Raw genomic sequence first — 19,355 nt, 5'->3', positions numbered from 1 at the left:
AGACACACAGAACTCAAGAATGTAACAAAAAAAGACTAGAACATAAAGAAACACAAGGATACAAAGTTACAAAATAACACTAAAGACTAACTAAGGGAAACAACACCATCATAAATACAACAAGAAAATCTAAACTGTGAAAATCTACAAAATAAGAAACCAAATCATGACAGGGAGACGGGATAAGATACTACATTATTACTCTGTTACTTAACTTATACTAGTAATTAGTCTTTCCTTACATGGTTTTCTTTGAAATTAGCTCTCAACCACTTAATACTCAATAATAATCTGTATTTTTTTTTTGTATTCCACTTAAATTTGATGCTCTTTTGTGTTACTCTTGTCCACCACAGTTTCCTTTGGGATTAGAGTGCTCTGAAACGTAACAAGACCACAGGTAACTGAACTCAAAAGCACGACTCACAAAAAACAGTCTTTGGTTGGGGGGAACAAAAAAACAGTCTTTACTTATTAAGCAGACAGAATCCTAAAAAGTGATCCAAGAGGAAACAGAGGGCTTGTACGCTTCTCACAGGGGACAAAGGCGAACTGGCACAGAAGGAAGGGAAGCCACAGACTAAATACGAAGGTGAGGGGGAAGACAACGAGATGCAGCTGGGAACAGTCAGGGCGGGGCAGACGATGATAATAAGAGGTAATGAAAATTATTTATTTCAAAAGAGAGTGGATGTAGCCTAAAGGCAGCACATGCCATAATAATCAAAAGTAGTAGTAGTCACAGATTAAGAAATAGTGCACATAGCTTGGTTTAATTTTTCACAGAACAATAAAACTAGAGCCAGCATTGTTTCTCCTGAATTTACCTACGCAACAGTTTTCTCTATCAACAGGACAGCTCGTTCTAATGGGTAAACTTGTGGTTGGCTTATTGCAGAAAGGGTGCCCACACTTTATCTTCAAAAATACATCATAGTCATGTTTTTCCCTTTGACATGTAATTTAGGTAGATAAGATTGTATCTGATATGATATATGTTATTACGACCCATGTATGTTATTATTTTTTATTATTTTTAATTTTTAAATAGCTATATATATTTTTTTTGTATTCAGTAATTTGGCTACGTCTGTGCTGTCTTGTTCTGTGTTTGTTATGTTAAAAAAAATGAATAAAATATATATTAAAAAAAGAAAAGAAATAGTGCACATGATAGTGACAGGCTAAGTTTGCTCTCGGTTTCATTCATGGATAGAAATGAGGCATCAAGCCTTCCTGCACATTGGGACCCCCACAGTCCGGTCGGCCCCTATGAGTTAACAACGACACTATTGTCCAACCAGACTGTGCTGCTGCTGCTGATCCCCACTTCACCACAACTAACGGACCTCCTGCTCCCGAGAAAGTGGTCAAATCAAAATTCTGACTTTTCAAAATACTTGTTTATGTCTGTTTGGACGTCTTTTACGCGACAACGGTTTGTGTGGGAGGTCCGTCGTAGTTACCGATTTAACACGTGGTGGAATATTAACTTTAAGTCGACTGTAAGTGCCTTACACGTTGGAGGTTTTGCCTTGTTGCAGCCACATAGTAAAGCAGAGTGGGACGGGCTTGGATGTGAGACAGGAGCTCCCGATGCGCCAGTAAAGATCCACTTACCAGCGAAAAAAAAAACAAAAAAAGCAACATGACGAAGGTAAGTGCTGGAGATATTTTTTTGTGTGAAGCAAAACTCGGGTTGTGGAGGTCTTTGGTTGAGTTTGAGTGTTTGTTTGTTTTTCTTTTTTATAAACCTAAACATTTAAATGCAACACGAAAAGTTGCACGGAGTCTGTGAATCTGGTGGAAAGAGACGCGTGGGAGCGGAAGGATCCAAACGTCCCAAATAAAACGTAAAATGTGTTTTGTCTTGAAGTCTATCTGAGGACTTGATGACCGTGTCTAAAAAACACTATACCGTTATTTGATAATTCAACAGGCGCACCAGCACTCTAAATATATCTAATTGGAGAGTTTTGATGCTCCATGAAAGGCGTCTATGTCAGAATGTGACACATTGTGCAAATCGTTTTAAAGGATAATTTCACCAAAAAGGTTTTTTAACATCCCGAGAATTATCTCTGCATAACTCCTGACAGTGATGTTGATTGACAAAACCAAATCTCCAGGATCAGGAATTGATCACCTTTGTGGAGCTTTTGTAGGTGTACACATGGTAATTGAGTTTAATGTTAATTTGAACTTTTCAAACTTGTTTCCCTCGTTTTAATCTTCCCGTGTGCGTTGTATGTAAACAGCAGAGCGGAGACATACAGTATGTGCACACATACCTTTCCATTAAGCTGCCTCTGTTTCTGTTTTTAATCATAGCACATTATCATCCACAGGATAGCGAGTTAACGTTATAAAAGTTCACATTTTGAGCACTTTGTGCAGGCACTGTTGATTGGTTTTCTTTTTTAAAATAATGTTGTTTTGCTGTGCAGTGAGGATTGTAAAAAGCCAGGTCATACTGTACATTATCAATATATTGTCCGAGAAAATAAAACTGGCAACACTTCTCAGAAAACATAAATATGTGTTCCCTTGTGTTTCTTCTTAAACTAACCCCTAACAGGATCTAAAAGTAGCACTTCTAATTTCCCTGAATTAGAAACTCATTCGGTTCATTTGAATGGAAATAAGGGATCACTGTGGCACATCACAACCAAGTCTGCATCCTGCTGTGATGAATTAATGACAGTGAAAGCACATTGATTTTGAATTATCTTCACAATTAAATTGTAAACCAGTCATTAGGGACAATCGGCACCTAATAGCAGATGGATACTTCCCCCACCCCCCCCCCCCCCCCCCCCCCCCCAAAAAAAAGTCCAACAATGCAACTTCTCCAGCAACAAGTTCTTCCTGTAAAAATACTAAAGCACTCTGCTGAGGAATTGTAGCAATCTTAATCCATTGAGGAGGTTGCACATTTTAAAGTTATAAATGGTCCAGATCGTTCTGCCAAAAGTTGTCTTGAATATGTAACTTACAAGAATTCTAGAGATCGAATTAAGTTTGTTATTAGTTGCATTTTTAGTTTAGTTATTTTTTATTGAAGTACTGCTTGTGCTGCTCTTACTCTCTGATGTACATCACTTTGCATAAAAGCATCTGCAAAGTTAATTGTAGATTACGACTAACTAGCACAATTAAGATGCTAAGAGTCTTGTGTCTGTGACATCAACCATGCTTATCTTGGAGCTACATATGAACTGATACTGATTCTATAATTAAATAGAACTGCTTGCATCAATGTAGCTCAGTATGATTGTAGCAGAAGTGTGTTTTACTAATTTCAGCATAATGATTTACTTGAGTTACTTATTAGCTTTGGGCTAACAGGAAGTATGCATACTTTCTTTGGCAAAGTGTGAGTTTTCATGGATTGAAACAGCCTACTTGTTGCTGTCCGACTTAGAGATAAGAAAATAGATAGTGGAATTTCCCATCCAGGATCGTAGTATAAATCAATCAATCAAACTTTATTTATAAAGCACCTTTCAGACAAATTAAATTGCAGTTCAAAGTGTTTAACAAGAGTGCAGAAAAGTTGCAAAAAATGTCTCTTATTGTATGTTTTTTATTTAAAAATGTTGAATGTCATTCAGTAAACAAACGCTTCCTCTTTTAGAAACTATGTGGGACCAATTATCCAACCAGCATCTGCTTCATAGTGGTGAACGAGTTCTGCGAACGCTTCTCCTACTATGGCATGAAAGGTATGCAAAGTGTCCGTCTGCACAACACATGGACATTTTCACCGACCTGACGAGCAGAGGGTTTCTTATTCACAGAGTTGCTTCAAGGTCTTTGAACTGAGAGAAGTAGCTGACACGGTGTGTAATGGGTGATGATGCCGAGCTCGTTAAAATAGTTTAAAAGTGGGAGTGAATGAGAGAACAGAGAGCCTTTAATGGACAGATAAGGCTACAGGCTCTGTTTGTTCCCCTCACATGACCTGACTTATTCACACATACATTACTTCAATCTGTTCACAAAGACTCATGGACGTAATGTGTAACGTAAATGGCACATGATAATGAAGATAATAGAGCAGATATTAAAATGTAATATAGTACATGCAACTCTGGCAGACTGATGATAATCAAGTACACTCATACATATAGAGGAGATATTAAAAAGTTATATTGCACATGATATGATATGTTCTTTATCATGTGCAAGTTAACCTATGCACTGTGTATTAATACTATCTGCAATATGAATTTTACTTTCACTTTCATATGCAATATAACGTCATTGACTGCATTACTAAGAACAATGTAATTTAATTTCAGATGACAGCAGTACGTTTATGATCTGTTGCAATATAATACATAATTTAATATAATATAATAATATAATCTCATTGTCACTGCTAATAACTTGTACCTGTACTTTGCTGTGCAGTTAGCTCATGCTTATGTATGCTTCTATTGTTGCTCTGTTTCTCAGCATTTAACCCTTAAACTTGTTCTATTTTCAATTAAAATTCAATTTTAATTTCTGATATGATCTTATCTGAACAAATGGAGACATTTCTATATGTTATTGTGTATGACCAGCCATCTTGGCTATAAGGGATATGAAAACTACAAAAGACTTATTAATACATTTTAGCAGGGACGACAATATAGCAGAGCGTGCATGATAAAAACAAATACAGTTCTGACCTCATGTTAAAGATGTTAATGAAATGTTAGGATTCATGCAAATTTACAACAGAACAGTAAATTGATTTGTTTTGAAAAGAACAGATCTCTTTGACATTTGCACTTAAAAGTATCCATCACTTGAGCTGGGTGATAACTTTGGATTATGTTTCCATTAACAGCGGTGCTGACACTCTACTTCCTCACTTACCTTCACTGGGACAAGGATCTCTCCACGGCTATCTACCATGCCTTCAGCAGCCTCTGCTACTTCACGCCCATAATGGGAGCAGTCATCGCTGACTCCTGGCTGGGAAAATTCAAGTGAGTTCACCTCCAAATTGGAAATATTTTTTTTATTTGTATTATTGTGTTTTTTTGGAATATCTGTCCTCGTTAAGTAAGTTTAACAGCGAAAAACATTTAGTTTGTACTGCTTTAAGTATTTGACGTTTACTCAAAAAATTGACCAGAACTTTTCACAAACAATGTCCAAGATAATTCACAGACCTTACTTTAAACTTCTGGAGAAAAGAACAGTCACTGGGGTGTGGATGGTATGATAAATTGGTGTGTGGAAATGTATTAAATAAAACTGTTGACACATTATGTACTTTCAGTTGGACAGCTTTGTCTAAATTGCGTAACATTCTATTTTAGTGGAGATGAGTCAGTCAGGCCACACACACACACACACACACACACACACACACACACACACACACACACACACACACACACACACACACACAGATTTGTCTATAAATACATTTGCAGTCCTGCATGTCCATAATCACAGTCTGCTCTCAACAGGACCATCATCTACTTGTCCATTGTATATGTGATCGGCCATGTGGTCAAGTCGATCGGAGCCATTCCCACTGTGGGAAACACGGATGTGCACATGTAAGTCATTAGGAGCTGATTCATTCAATTTGAACCGGCAGAATCCGACTTCAGTTCTGTTATAGTTTCAGTAAAACAGTTAACTGGAACAATACATTGTGTATGTGTTGCAGCTCTATGTCCATGGTCGGTTTGATACTCATAGCCTTTGGTACAGGAGGAATCAAACCCTGCGTGGCGGCTTTTGGAGGAGACCAGTTTGACGAGGAGAATGTAAGACATTACACCCCCTCACTCTGAGACCTCTCCATTAGTGCATGTCCATAGGATCCTGTTTGTGCATGTGTGCGTATCTCGGCCTATGTTTGTGTAGCATGTTCATTAAACAGAGTCTAAAAACTGAATTTCCCCTTGCAGGATTAATAAAGGATAAATTATTATTATATTGTTCAGTTTGAAGCTATCAAACCATGATGATCTGTGAAATCAGTCAGTAAAAGATAATAATTGGTAGTGGTAGCTTTTGTGGATAATTCAAATACTCTCAAATACAGGCTACTCTCAATAGTACAAATTCATGGCAACTCACCTTGATGTCAAGTTTTAAAAGTAGATAGAGCTGTGGCGCCGGTGGCCTAGTGGTTAGTATGCATGCCCTAAGTACAGTTAACGAGTTGTGAAACAGACTGACTTGAATACTACACATCAACTACAAAAGCAAAGAAGAATCAGCCAAAAAAATGTTTTTCAGATTTATTTGTGGACTTCTTGCCTTTATTTGGACAGAACAGTAGATAGAGTAGGGAGTCAGGAGAGAGGATAGGGAATGACATGCAGGAAAGGAAACACAGGTACAGCTTGAACCCAGACCATCCACTTGGAGGACTATTGCCTACGTACATAGGGCGGCGACCTAACCGCTAGGCCATCTGCGCCCCAAATATTAACTATTTTTAAATTGTAGTTTTTAACGCCTGCAGCCAATTACTGGGTTGTCGGCGTCAGAAGAGGTGATTTACAGCAGACTTTAGAAACAGTCTTTTTCCACTTTTGCCAAAGCAAACATTCAAAATGTGCAACATATTTAATTGTTAAAAGAAAGCAGATTCATATTTCTGTAAAAAAAAAAAAAAAATAGAATACCTACGCATGTGCAGGAAAAACTCAGGCAAAAAGCAAAATCAACACAGACCAAAAGTTCCTCACATGAGCTTAAAGAATGGGATACATAAAACTCCTTTGCCCTAGAATTACTTGGTATTGATTATATTAAACTTTACACAGTAAGCATACAGTTTCAAACCCAAATCTGAAATTTTAACGGTGACTCAAAGATCACAAAAAACAGTGTTTGCAAAAGGTTGGACAATATTTTTTTTACCTATAATTTTCTGTTTTTATTGTTAAACACCTCCAGGGCGCCGAAAGGCAGAAATTCTTCTCTATCTTCTACATGTCCATAAATGCTGGGAGCCTCTTGTCGACTATAATCACACCCATGCTGAGAGGTGAGCACTCACAGGCTTAATGTTTAACACTTCTAACATAATGGGATCCAGTGTGTACTAGGTAATGATGCCATTAAAGCTCGATTTAACCCTGCAGGTGATGTCAAGTGTTTTGGTAATGACTGCTACGCTCTGGCCTTCGGGGTTCCTGCTATTCTGATGATCGTGGCTACAGGTGAGTTTAACATCATGTTGTCAAATAAAATCCATTTAGTAGCAAAATGATTAAGTATCTTTATTTGACACTTTTAAAAATGGAATAACAAACCTTATGTCATTACAATGGAAAGTCTTTGGGTTGAGAAGGAACTCTTGGCCTTGTCCAATTGGAAGAAACAAGACTTCACACTTTTATTGGGCCGCATGTTTGGAAGTAGCAGGAAACTTGTGTACCTGGCGAAAAAAAATTATATTTGTCTGAAAAGGTTCCATTTTGGGTTGGGTATCAGGGGTTACATCATACAACACACTCGTATCCCAATCAGGATGGTAATTACCTGACTTATTATGAAGAACCAAACCTCATCAGTAAGTCTAAAACCAGAAACCAGCCAACAGGGTTTGACTCCCCGTTGAAGGCATTGTGCTAAAACGTGTAGGAGTTAGTTTTTAGGACTACATGACCATTCCTTCACATTGAAGGCATTTGAACTGTTCAAAAAGTGAGTTCCTATGATTAGTTTTTTCATTACTACTTGCAGTGTTATACATGTATACATGTATAGGGAGTATAACCGCTTATCTTTCAGTCTCCAAAGGGTATACACACTTCTAAATCTCCTCTGATTCACACCATTGATTTATTGACAATATTCAGTAGCATGTTTCCTAGGATGGTGAAGAGATTTCCTTCCCTACTCCGTATTTGGGGGAAAGGTATACCCAATTCTTTAGGCACTACTGTCTACTTGTATGACATGCCAGAGAGCAACTCCGACTTTTTTTTTATGTCCAGGAAGCACTTTTTTTAATTTTTAATCATGACTAATAAGGCTAAAAATACTGTACATGGAGCCTTTTTTATACTTTCATTTCTGCTTATCTTCCTTGTGTCTGGAAGGAAATATTTACTTCATTATCAAAACACCAGGCGTCAATTCAATTCCCTCATTACTGTCACATTTTAGAAATCGAAGCACAGTTCAGACTGTGATCTGCATGTTGACCGCATGTTTGGATTAAGTCAAGCTTTGACAGGCTGGGCTTCATCTTGATCAAGGCCGATCCACATAAGTCCTGACAGTCGGTTGTCTCTGGCTGTGAATCCCCATCCCGGCTGATCCATATGGGATTCATGCTTGGCTGACCGCTCGTTGTGAAAACAAGCTGGGATTTTATGACTCAGAGGTCATGCACAGATCACAGTTGGTGTCAGAGAAAGTATTAGCTTTAATGTCTTAACTTTTGGACCAAAGCTTGAATTTGTATCACTTGCCATTGAAGAGGACAAAACTTCCTTCAATGAAAAATTAGTCTGTCAGAATTTGCTCTTGTTAGTTGGGGATATGAGTTCTTCTGATACCAGGCAAGTGTTGCAATTGTTTGCACAACGCGCCGTCCCGTTTCCAACAAAAACGTCCTACTGCTTCATCCATCTTCTGCAGTTGTGTTCATTGCTGGCAGCGGCCTGTACAAGAAGACTCCTCCCAAAGGAAACGTACTGTTGGAAGTCTGCAATTGCATTGGGGTGAGTCATTTCCCGATCCTCTCGAGTCGTTTGAGATGATTTATTAAAGTGATTGCACACGTTATTCCTTTTTCTGTAATACAGGCATGCCATTTAAACATTCAGTCAGTTAACTTTCCCAATCTTGTTGTTTTACTTTTTTTTTGCAGTTTGCCATCAAAAAACGCTCAAGAAGATCCAAGCATGATCCACCGAGAAAGCACTGGTTGGACTGGGCGGAGGAGAAGTACTCGGTAACTAAAGGACTCCTTCTATTATCTCCTCCATGACACAATTTGCATTTCTCCAAAAGTACAAAGAATGGCACTAGAAAAAGTACAAATATTGTTGGTGGTTTCAGTGCAACAGTAATCTAGCCAGTCTGTGTGTTTGTATGTTAACAGAAGCGTCTAATCCAGGAGATTAAGATGGTGCTGCGGGTTTTGGTGCTCTATATTCCACTTCCGATGTTCTGGGCTCTGTTTGATCAGCAGGTAAGTGAAGATTAAAAGACTAATGAACTTCACAAACAAGAGCTATCAACACTGCAACCACCTGCGTGTCCACCTATCTGTTATCTTCTCCTCTGGCCAACACTCAACAAAACCATCTGATTATGGCATACCTCAAAGCCACATTTGGCATTCCCGAATTTGATTCCCTCTCATTCTTCATCTAGATTGACTGGTCGAAACACTGCCCGACAACAACCCCATATGTCCCTTGGAAAGCATGCCGCTTTTTTATTTACCATTTCTTTATTTAACAGAAAGATAAATGGGTGTCCTGTGGTTTAAGGTTTCTACGCTAAGCTAACAGTTGAGCTGTTGCCTTAATATATATTGAGTAACACTGCATGTTTTCTTGATTGCAGGGTTCCCGCTGGACTCTTCAGGCCACGAGGATGAACATGGCTTTTGTAAGAGTTTCTTTACATGACGCAACAGTGATGACTAAATTAAAAAAAAAAGCTGATAACATCTTTTATGCTCTTTTATATCAGTAGGTGGGGTTTGTTATTATTGTCCCAAAGACATTACCTTTGTTAGGCTGCTGTGGAATTTGTCATTTGAGCCCAGCAAATGACTTTGTTTATGGCCTTGCTAAATCCTGCACTCATCAGGTTTATGTGACATTTATAACACAAAGGAGCACATCCAGTTTTATTTGTGAAGTTAAAGATTGAATTGTCCTGTTAAGCTGAAATCATCTTTGTTTTATTACAGGGAGACTCTTTCACTATTAAGCCTGACCAAATGCAGGTACGTACATGTCCTCTTCATACTCTGAACGAAAAAGGTAAAATAAGCAAGCTAGACTAATTGAAGAAATTCCTAGAACATGTGAAAAAATAACACTTGCAAAAAGTGCAGTGGACTCTTTCATTGTTCTTTCTTTCACGTTCCAAAACATGAACTACTTTCAACAGGAAGTGTGTGAGCACAGCGACAAAAAACACCAGACACCGAGGTTGTTTTTGCATATATGGACGCTCAGACCTGAAAACACTGAACTGCGTTGTTTTTGTGTAGAAATAGGCCAAAATATTAGTTTATGTCATTATGCAAAAAGAAAAACAGTAAGCGCCTCACTAAGCTGTGTAGTGCAGAATACAAGTGCAGTGTTAAGAAACAGGATACGACATAAAGAATACAATTTGGGAGTTTCACACCTAATATATGGACACAAGGTATCTATCCTCATTTTTTTAATCTCTGAGAGAGAATTCATTTAAAGTAACTTCCATTTCAAACGATCTCTTTAAGTCTAAGGTTTTAAATTTCACATCAACGGACAGTATTTAAACTGTAAACTTCATGTGATTCATAAGTTTACAATGTATGTTCATATTTGAATATAATGTTAGAGGCTATCGTTTTCTTAGAATGATCATTTTATCTTCTATCATATCATCATTGTGTTTGGAAATAGAAAGGTCTCATGCCGTGAAAACCCTCAAACAGACTTCAGAATACAAAGACAAAAACCAGCGTCACAATTTTAAACCTGCCATTTATGTTTGAGACACTGTAAATTTCAGCCACCTTTGTAGTATTTTATGTGTAAACACACACCAGTGTGCCATGTCTGTATTTTTCAGAAAAGCATGTTGGATGACAAATATTTGACTTGGCAAGAGACGCTGTTATTCCTGTGAAAACACTTTTATAGATGTCAATCACCTCCATCATGCTTTCTTTGGGTAGTTATAATAAAACATAATCTGCCTTATAAAACTCCAACCTTTATGATCGGATGAGTCTCAGTAGGTTTTTATAGAGTCATTTAAAGGGCCATTCTTTTCATCTTCCTTGTTCTGTAGATGTTGAACGCTCTGATGATTCTTCTCTTTGTGCCCGTCTTTGACCTCGTCGTATATCCACTCGTTGGCCTTTGCAGAATCAATATCACGTGAGTGGAATCCTGTATTTTTACTCCCATGTTTATTGCAAACATCAGCAATAAAGGCCTCGTAAACTGGGAAAATGAGCCACATGACCTCACATTTGTATCCCATGAAATCGCCTCAGGGTGCTTACGTATGGTAAGCAGTTTTATTTATTATCCAGAGTATTTTCCAGCACACTGCTCTGTACATTAAAGCCGTTTTCACATATGCACTCCTGAAAATATCTAGATAATTTCAGGAGGACTGCTCCGGATATTCTCCTGACCCCCAACATAATGCAGCCTTGTAATTACGTGCACAGAGATCGCAGTGGTCGCATGCATACAGTCAATGCACCGTGCAGCAGTCACAGTATATAAAGGTCACTCCCCCCCTCCTATTGGCTCGAGGTGAATTCTCCGGATAATATCCTGCTGCGTTCTCACATCAGCTCGCTCGGACTTGCTGTGAAAAAACACTAAGGGTCTGGCAGGAGAAACTCCGGGTGAAGTCCGAGCGAAAACATTCAGCTGTTTGTGTTCACATGTCCAGCTCCTCCGGGAAATATCAGGAGTTTTTCAGGAGTTTTCTGCAAGTGTGAAAGCCCTACAAGTAATTATGTTTAGGTACTTATTTCTCAAATTACAAATGTGGCATACGGTAAACTCACTCACACACACTGACAGCATAGTGTTCATTTATAATTCCTATGTCTCATCAAGAGAATAGCTCAGGTTATAAAGAACACATTTGCAACAGAAGGCATTGTGGTAAAACATTGGCAGGGCAGTCTGTCATCAGGCAGGAGACGAGTGAAGACAATGATGTGGAAATCACTTTTTTTTTCTGATCTATGAAGAGATAGTTTGACTTTCAAATCTGCTAACACTGACTATGACTGGGGTAATCCGAGATGTATAAAAGAGTTGATTCTTTGTGACTTCAGGCCTCTGAGAAAAATGGCCGTGGGAATGATTTTTGCTGCACTGGCCTTCGGAGCAGCAACAGTGGTGGAAGTGAACGTTGTGGTACGTATGAAAACAAAAATAGAGAGCTTGCCTCTCTGTCACAGAACAAAGACACAGTCCCTTAATCTTTCTTATTAACACACACGATGTGTCTTGCATGCATTCAACCAGTCAGACAACATAAAGTATACCTGCACATAGACTGCCCTAACTTTCAAATCACAGAGTTCACATTCATCCTTGAAAAACCATAACTCTTAAATGTCTTATTACAGTCCCAAAAGAGAACATCATACATCAAAATGTCCTGGAAAACTTTTAAAAACTGTCACAAGAAAGTCCCAATTTTCTTTTCAAATCATATATACTTACTCAGCACATATGGAAGCTAAAATTAGAGCGCTCTTAAGCAGGAACAATCACATGAAAAATGTTCACATATGTTTTAAGTTTGTTTGGAGGGATGGAAGAATAAATTGTACAATCGTCTAGTTGGAGGTTTCTATGTTATTTTGTCAAAAATTATGTAGACAGGATATTTTTTTAACCAATAATTTTGCATTTCCCAAATGCAAAAGTGTTTTCCACTTTGAATGGTATTCGAAACTAAAGCTAAGTTCATCCCTATGTGATGTTTCAGTGCTCTGAAATAATTCATAAAACATGTTGCATTTAGTATCGATAAAAACTTCCTGTGGTCACTAATATTTATCTGTGTGTTCCTCTAATCTGTGTCCGTCTGTGGTCAGCGACTTCAGAGCACCGGATTCTTGTGTGAGCACAGAGCTGATTACTTATCGCGATCGTTCCCTATTAGTTACAGACCAGAAACAATTCTTGAAAACAAATTGGTGTAGTGTTGAACTGTAGTGACTGTGGGTGGATTTCACCACCACAGCACCCCTGGGTGGGGTTTCCAGGCCACGTAAGGACTATGCCCAAACACAGATGGAGCAAACTGTGAGCCTGTATCAATTTCAATTAGGCAAGACCAGCAGGTGATTCTGTGTACGTCGGGACATTGAAAGTCGCCCAGAGCAGATACCATCACCATTACAGATTTGAGGCTATTCATGTATTTAACATGTATCTGTTTTTAAAAACACTAATTTCATATTTAATAATCTCTGTGATTGTTAATAGTTTGTTTTAGTGATTTTTAAATTTTCAGTTTTTCAGTTTTGCCCTTTTGCCATGATGCTTTTGATGTCTTGTGTGAAGCACTCTGAATTACCTTGTTGCTGAAATGTGCGACAGAAATAATCTTGACTTCTTTTCTTTTCTGATAGGAAACAGTGGTGAATCCTGCTCCTGCAGGAAAGTGTCTCCTGCAGGTGTATAACCTGGCCAGAGGTGATGTCAATGTGACAGTTGGTTCAAACAACCCGTTTCCAGCCCCCATCGGACCCTTTCAGGTAAGAGTAGGAGTGTGGGACTATAGGGAACAAAGGTCCAGTGTGGATGCAGGGCAGCACAAAGTTCTCAGTGACAATGATTTCTTGTCAAAATAATATTTCACTGGGTGTCTTCATCATTGCAAAAGCAAGTCAGGATTGTGGACTCAAAATGAATATCTGACTGTGTGAGAAACTGTCAGTTCAACCTGACCCGTGCAGGGTGCATCAGCCCTGACGCTCAATAACATTCAATTCATTTAACCAGGAAATGTCTTCCAGGAAATTAAATTAAAAATATATATTTTAGGGGAGTGTGTCTTTGCAAAACAGAGACGCTTTTTAACATGAAGCATTACTACCTAATAGTGTGGAGAATAAACAAGGATTCAGTATTACCAAGAGAGATCAAAAGGAACATGTTGTAAAACGAAATGCGTTCAGTGAACCTTAACACAGAGCATCAGGTCTGCAGCGTTTTGTTTGTGTGTCTCTGTTAAAGCCCTGTAGACATTATGACCGGCTTTGTCTCTTTTACGCTTGTTTGTATTTGCATTGCGGTTACAAACCTCACCGTCAGAGCCTCCAGCTACAGAAGCATTTATTCAAGTCCAGAAAATATCTGGGATCGTGCTTCACTTTAATAATGAAAACTTAAGAATGCATCCTAAGAAATTATTTGGAAATTTGAAACTTAACATGGACAGAAGCTTCTACCTTCTGCATCTTATGTTATGTATGTCATTGTATAGTTTTTCAAAGGTGATTTTCAAACTGAAGTTTTTTTGTAAGTCTCTCTTTCTCTCTCTCTCTCTCTCTCTCCTGTGTCAGGACCCTCCTCAGTATGAGACTGTTACACTTGGAGAAACCAGCAAGAACCTGACAATCCAGGTCACCTTCAATGGAGAAACGTCAGAGTGTTTGCAGAAGTTTGAAGAGAAGAAGGCCTACAGTCTGATTGTAGACTTCGTAAATACTGGCATCCAGTGCAAACTTGTAAGTGGCCCTTAAACGTTTTATCAAAATCTTCACTTTCTTCCAAGGAATTACATTTTAATTTGCAATAGTTATAAATTGTTCTAAATCCACTTTGTCTTCAAATCATCCAGGTGGAAGATAACATACAGAAATCTGATGACGGGAATCCCTTCCTCAGGTGAAAAATGGAAACTCCAACACAATATGCCAATCCATTTAATAATTCAAGGAAATAACAATTTCTCAAGAATTAGCATCCTTTAAATCAAGTTTGGCTCCCCCCGGGTTCACGGTGCCACCCAGAGGTCAGCCTGACAAACGATTCCATTTGAGGCCTTGTGATCTCTTGCATGAACAAAGTATTGTTCTTCTAATTTCACAGGTTCCTAAATAAAGGACCAGATGCAATCGCCATACATGTGGGAGATGTGGATTTCTTTGTGCCATCTGGAGTAATGTCTCTGAACAAGAGCATCAGTCAGGGAGAGTGAGTAGGACGTCTGTTTAAACCTATAGTTTGAACAGCAAATATCCTTAAACAACTTCTATTTGTTCAACTAGTTTTTGTTTTTTTTAAAAGCCAAAACCTTTGTGCTCTTCACAAAGTCCATGCACACTGCTTAATTTAAATACTGCAAAAACTCTCTACCTCGTATACAGTATATGAATCTATCGGACACATAATTACATATGCATATATATTAATAAGGAATATATTCTTACATCTATTCTCTGATGTCTGTCCATCATCATGTTCCTCCTGTCTCCTGGTAGATACCCACATGTAACCTGCAACCTGACGTTAGGAGAAAGCCCTCATCTCAACCTGGGCCTGCTGGACTTTGGAGCTTCATACACTGTTATACTCATGAAGGTGAGGATGCTTCAAATATAACTCACTTAATGTTCAATATTCCCCGCACCTGTAACACATCATGACAGAACTCTCTCTCTCTCTCTCTCTCTCTCTCTCTGTTTTTTTTTAAATAAAGGAAACAAGTAAACTTGTTCCTCACAAGATGGTGGATGTTGAAGCCAACAACGTGCACATAGCGTGGCAGATCCCTCAGTACGTCCTCATAACTATAGGAGAGGTGATGTTCTCCATCACAGGCCTGGAGTTCTCCTACTCACAGGTTCGTCATCACACACACTCATTACTCTGTCCCTTGTGTTGCAGCTTCTGCTTTGCGATGTCTGCTCCGGGTATTTATTGAGTAAGGAACCTGCACTGGTTACTTTAAAATGTAGCTGATGTGTTTTCTGTATTGTCTCTCATATCATGCAGTGTGTATTATTGTCCTCCTGTTATTTATTGTGTATGGCCTCCATACATGCAGCCGATCATTTTAAAGGAAGAATGTGCGACTTTTTTGATCCAGTAGATGTCGCCCTTGAGCACCAGCATGAAACCAAAACACACTGCTGTTTGGCCACGCCTCGGCTCTCCTCCAGCGACACACCTCCAACCCCTCTCCACTTGTGTTCCCACGATGGGAATTATTAATGATAACGAGAACGCGCCATAATTAGTGCAGCATTAAGCGCAAGCGGGGGGGGGGGGGGGGGGGGGGGACAATATTTTCCTTAGCTAGAGCTGCAATTGCCCGTGTCTTACATTGATGCGTTTGCAAGCTAATGTTAGCACACTTTGGCTAACTCATAGCTTCACATTGCACACAAATTAACACAGAACGACCGTGATCTAAACACACTTACATGACATCCAAATAAGCACTGAGTGTGTTATTCTTCTTTTCTCTAGTCCTTGACTATAACAGCTTTATACGCAGGGTTGTCCCGTCCATGTAAACATGATGTGGAGGAGGGACTTCCTCGTCCAGGATAAGCTTAATGGAAGCCAGTCTTCCTAAAACACACGCCCCAAACTTTTACAAGCTTTCATGTGAGCCTGTGAGTATGTGTCATGCAACAAAGTTTGGCCCTGTAATTTCAATGTGGTTAGCAGATGAGAACCTTTGTGTAACTGTCCCACTGCCACACCCTATTTATGCCACTTGGTATGAACACACACCCACCTTCATACAAACATAAAAACACACATGAGCTTATTGCTCAATTTCACCTTTTAAGTAAGAGCCTGGGGAAGCAAAATGATGGGGAATATTTCTGTCAAACGATTACCTGACAGGTGGTTATAGATCAAAGCTAAAAAGTTTACGAGTTTATTTTTACAGTTCTCTCTCTCTCTCGTTCGTCCAGGCTCCAGCCAACATGAAGTCAGTCCTGCAGGCCGGCTGGCTGCTCACGGTCGCATTTGGGAACGTGATAGTGCTGATCGTGGCCGAGGGGGCAGGACTGGAACAGGTATGATTTCATGGAGTGGATGTTCTTTATATTTTTAAATAATGTTCGTCGGTCTGTCGTTCCTCTAATTCTTGTGAACTGGACGTCTCAGGAATGCCTGCTGGGAGTATCTTTAAACTCACTCCAAATGTCATCTTGGACTCAAGGCTGAACTGATTAAATGTTAAAGTCACTGTGACCTTTAAATTTCACAGCATTTCACAGGAATTTTCTGAAAAGGATCAAACGAGTAAGTTGAAAATAGAAAAGAGGAAACGTTACCATGACATCATACTGTCTGGAAACAAATCAGATCTTAGACCTCTTCCAATACTTCTGAACAGGCCTGGAGGGAGTACTTGAGAAACTGGTTTTTGTTAGCTCACGTCAAATTTATCTCCCATCCAGCCAATTTTCATAAAACAGTTATCATCAGTGTGGAAGTGCGGGGGGAACACATACGAAACAACCAGTCTTCATTCTTCAGAAAAGAGCACCAAGAATTATTAATAAACCAACCTACAGAGAACCAACAAACCCACTCTATATCAAACTGACACCACTGAAATTCAAAGACCCGGTCAACTTTAAAAACATCTAAATCATGTACAGAGTAAGAATCCACCCCTAACCAGTATGTGTCTGTTTTCCCAGTGGATAGAGTTCCTCTTGTTTGCCAGCATGCTTTTGGGCGTCTGCATCATCTTCTCTATCATGGCTTCCTTCTACACCTACGTTGACCCCAGCGAGCTCGACAAGATCTACCTGGAGGATTCAGGGAAGGAGGAGGATGACCACAATGACCTGAAGAAAATTACTGATGACATGCAGCTGAACAAAAGAGGGAAGAGCACAAAATTCTAACGTTGCCTAATTACAAAGAACAGCCAACTTCTCTGCTGTGGCTAATTGAATTGAATTTAGCTTCAAAAGTGAAAGTATTGTTTGAGACACTTTATTTAATTTGAGATGCTTTCTGTGATTATGAAGCACTAAGATATGATCATTGGACAGCTCTTCACCGCAAAAACTCAAATCTGAGCGAGTGTATTTGTCTAATTTCTAGTCAGAAATATATTACACTTATTTCAAGTCACATTAAACTAACAAGTCCAGATAAAATATAGAAAGCCATAAAATTAGGCATGAATTGCTTATAATCAGGGGCGTGCCAGATGGGTGGCATGGGCCCTCCCTAGAAATCTGATTGGCCATCCCAAAAACCTTTTTTTTTTTTAAATTAACCTTTAATTAACCCATTGATATCAAGATCTCTTTCACAAGGGTGAACTGGCCAAGAGGGCAGCAGCACATGTCAAGTTAATAGCAGACAACAATTAAAATGTGCAAAACGTTTCGCAGATTAAGTGCAAAGTTGTGATCACAGATTACAATCCATAAACACAGCCACTCGCCAATGGTCTCGCTTTTTTTTCGTCTTTTAAGATAAACTGTGATTGGCAATTTTCCCCGTCAGAAGCAGGACAGCAGTACAAGTTTTTTTTTTTTTTTTTGAAAGGCTGCCAGTATTTTTCTTTACATATCGATGTCTTCAGACAGGTGCAAATGGTAAATGGTAAATGGACTTAACTTATATAGCACTTTTCTAGTCTTCCAACTACTCAAAGCGCTTTTACACCACATGTCACACCCACCCATTCACACCCTTTCACACACTGATGGTAGTGATGATCGCTATGTAGATCGCTATGTAGTATCATCCATCAACTCTACCAATTGAGCCACAGCCGCCCCAGGAAGGAAAGGAAAGTAAGGAACTCTGTCTTACTTGCAATGAACTAACTGGCAGTGTGTTGTGTTGGGCCCCAAAATATTGCAAGTTAGACTGTGCAGGACTGTAGGGACTTGGGTTGGGAACTGGAGGGTCACCGGTTCAAGATTTTGGGGACCAAATCTGGAAATTGGTCCGGTAGCTGGAGAGGTGCCATTTCACTTCCTGACTACTGCCGAGGTGCTCTTGAGCGAGGCACGAACCCCGCCCTCATCATCAGCTCAGGAGCGCTCGCTGTGGGCAGCCCCCTCACTCTTAATATTTATCTTAAAATAAGTGTGATTAGATATTTTTGACTAGATTAGACAAATACACTCCTTTGAGAAGAGCCTTCAACGTCAGGTGAAACTGTTTATCCATTTTGCACAAAAAACTGTTAAATTGTGTGTTCCTGACTGAATAACTCTGCTTGTAGAGTCAATATCTAAAGCTGTTTTCACATATGCACTCCGGATAATATCCAGATATTTACAGGAGGACCTCTCCGGAGATTCTCCTGACCTAGCCGTTCACATATGCTCCTCACAGCGGGGGACTTACAAGTCTTACAAGCTGGCAGCTTCCTTACCATGCAGGAAAACAATAATACACATTTGGTTTCACTAAGTTTGCTCGAAGTCTGTCCCCCGTGTTCAACAATAAGAGTCATTTTTGTTCAGTTGGTTTCTCTTTGAGGATAGCATTGTGAAAAACATGTAATCTGCTTTTTGTTGTTGCTGGAACATGCATAACCAACCGCATGGTCCTTTAAAGTCATGAGATACTTGACAAACTTTTTTGTGAATCATGTTGCTCCCTATAAAGTTCTGTAAATAGATGTGATGTTAAGATCTATCTTAAGATCTTAGG

The 19,355-nt window shown here is 39.2% G+C and overlaps 2 protein-coding genes across 2 annotated transcripts in view; both read left to right on the top strand.

Annotated features, from left to right (window-relative positions):
• Positions 1-19,355, top strand: part of slc49a4 (solute carrier family 49 member 4) — a 178,605-nt gene that overhangs the window by 89,492 nt on the left and 69,758 nt on the right. The gene's annotated exons all lie outside the window — the stretch shown is intronic.
• slc15a2 (solute carrier family 15 member 2) lies at positions 1,526-18,267 on the top strand. The gene is made up of 22 exons (XM_061053098.1): positions 1,526-1,657; positions 3,638-3,725; positions 4,841-4,982; positions 5,472-5,564; positions 5,678-5,777; positions 6,922-7,012; positions 7,110-7,187; positions 8,617-8,699; positions 8,849-8,932; positions 9,083-9,172; positions 9,553-9,597; positions 9,905-9,940; positions 11,002-11,090; positions 12,014-12,095; positions 13,325-13,450; positions 14,261-14,425; positions 14,539-14,585; positions 14,790-14,894; positions 15,182-15,281; positions 15,400-15,543; positions 16,631-16,735; positions 17,369-18,267. Exons 1-22 carry the CDS (start codon positions 1,649-1,651, stop codon positions 17,576-17,578), a joined length of 2,112 nt encoding a protein of 703 aa, XP_060909081.1. The 5' UTR covers positions 1,526-1,648; the 3' UTR covers positions 17,579-18,267.

The sequence above is a fragment of the Labrus mixtus genome, chromosome 13 (genome assembly GCF_963584025.1).
Source record: "Labrus mixtus chromosome 13, fLabMix1.1, whole genome shotgun sequence".
NCBI lineage: Eukaryota > Metazoa > Chordata > Actinopteri > Labriformes > Labridae > Labrus > Labrus mixtus.
The sequence above is the reverse complement of the archived record's forward strand: the minus strand, read 5'-3'. Positions and strand labels throughout refer to the sequence as shown.

Bases quoted from the DNA above. Each gene is read 5' to 3' on its own strand.
- slc15a2 (XM_061053098.1), top strand. The intron at 3,726-4,840 runs GTATGCAAAGTG...TTCCATTAACAG, and splicing joins CTCCTACTATGGCATGAAAG to CGGTGCTGACACTCTACTTC. The intron at 8,933-9,082 runs GTAACTAAAGGA...GTATGTTAACAG, and splicing joins GGGCGGAGGAGAAGTACTCG to AAGCGTCTAATCCAGGAGAT.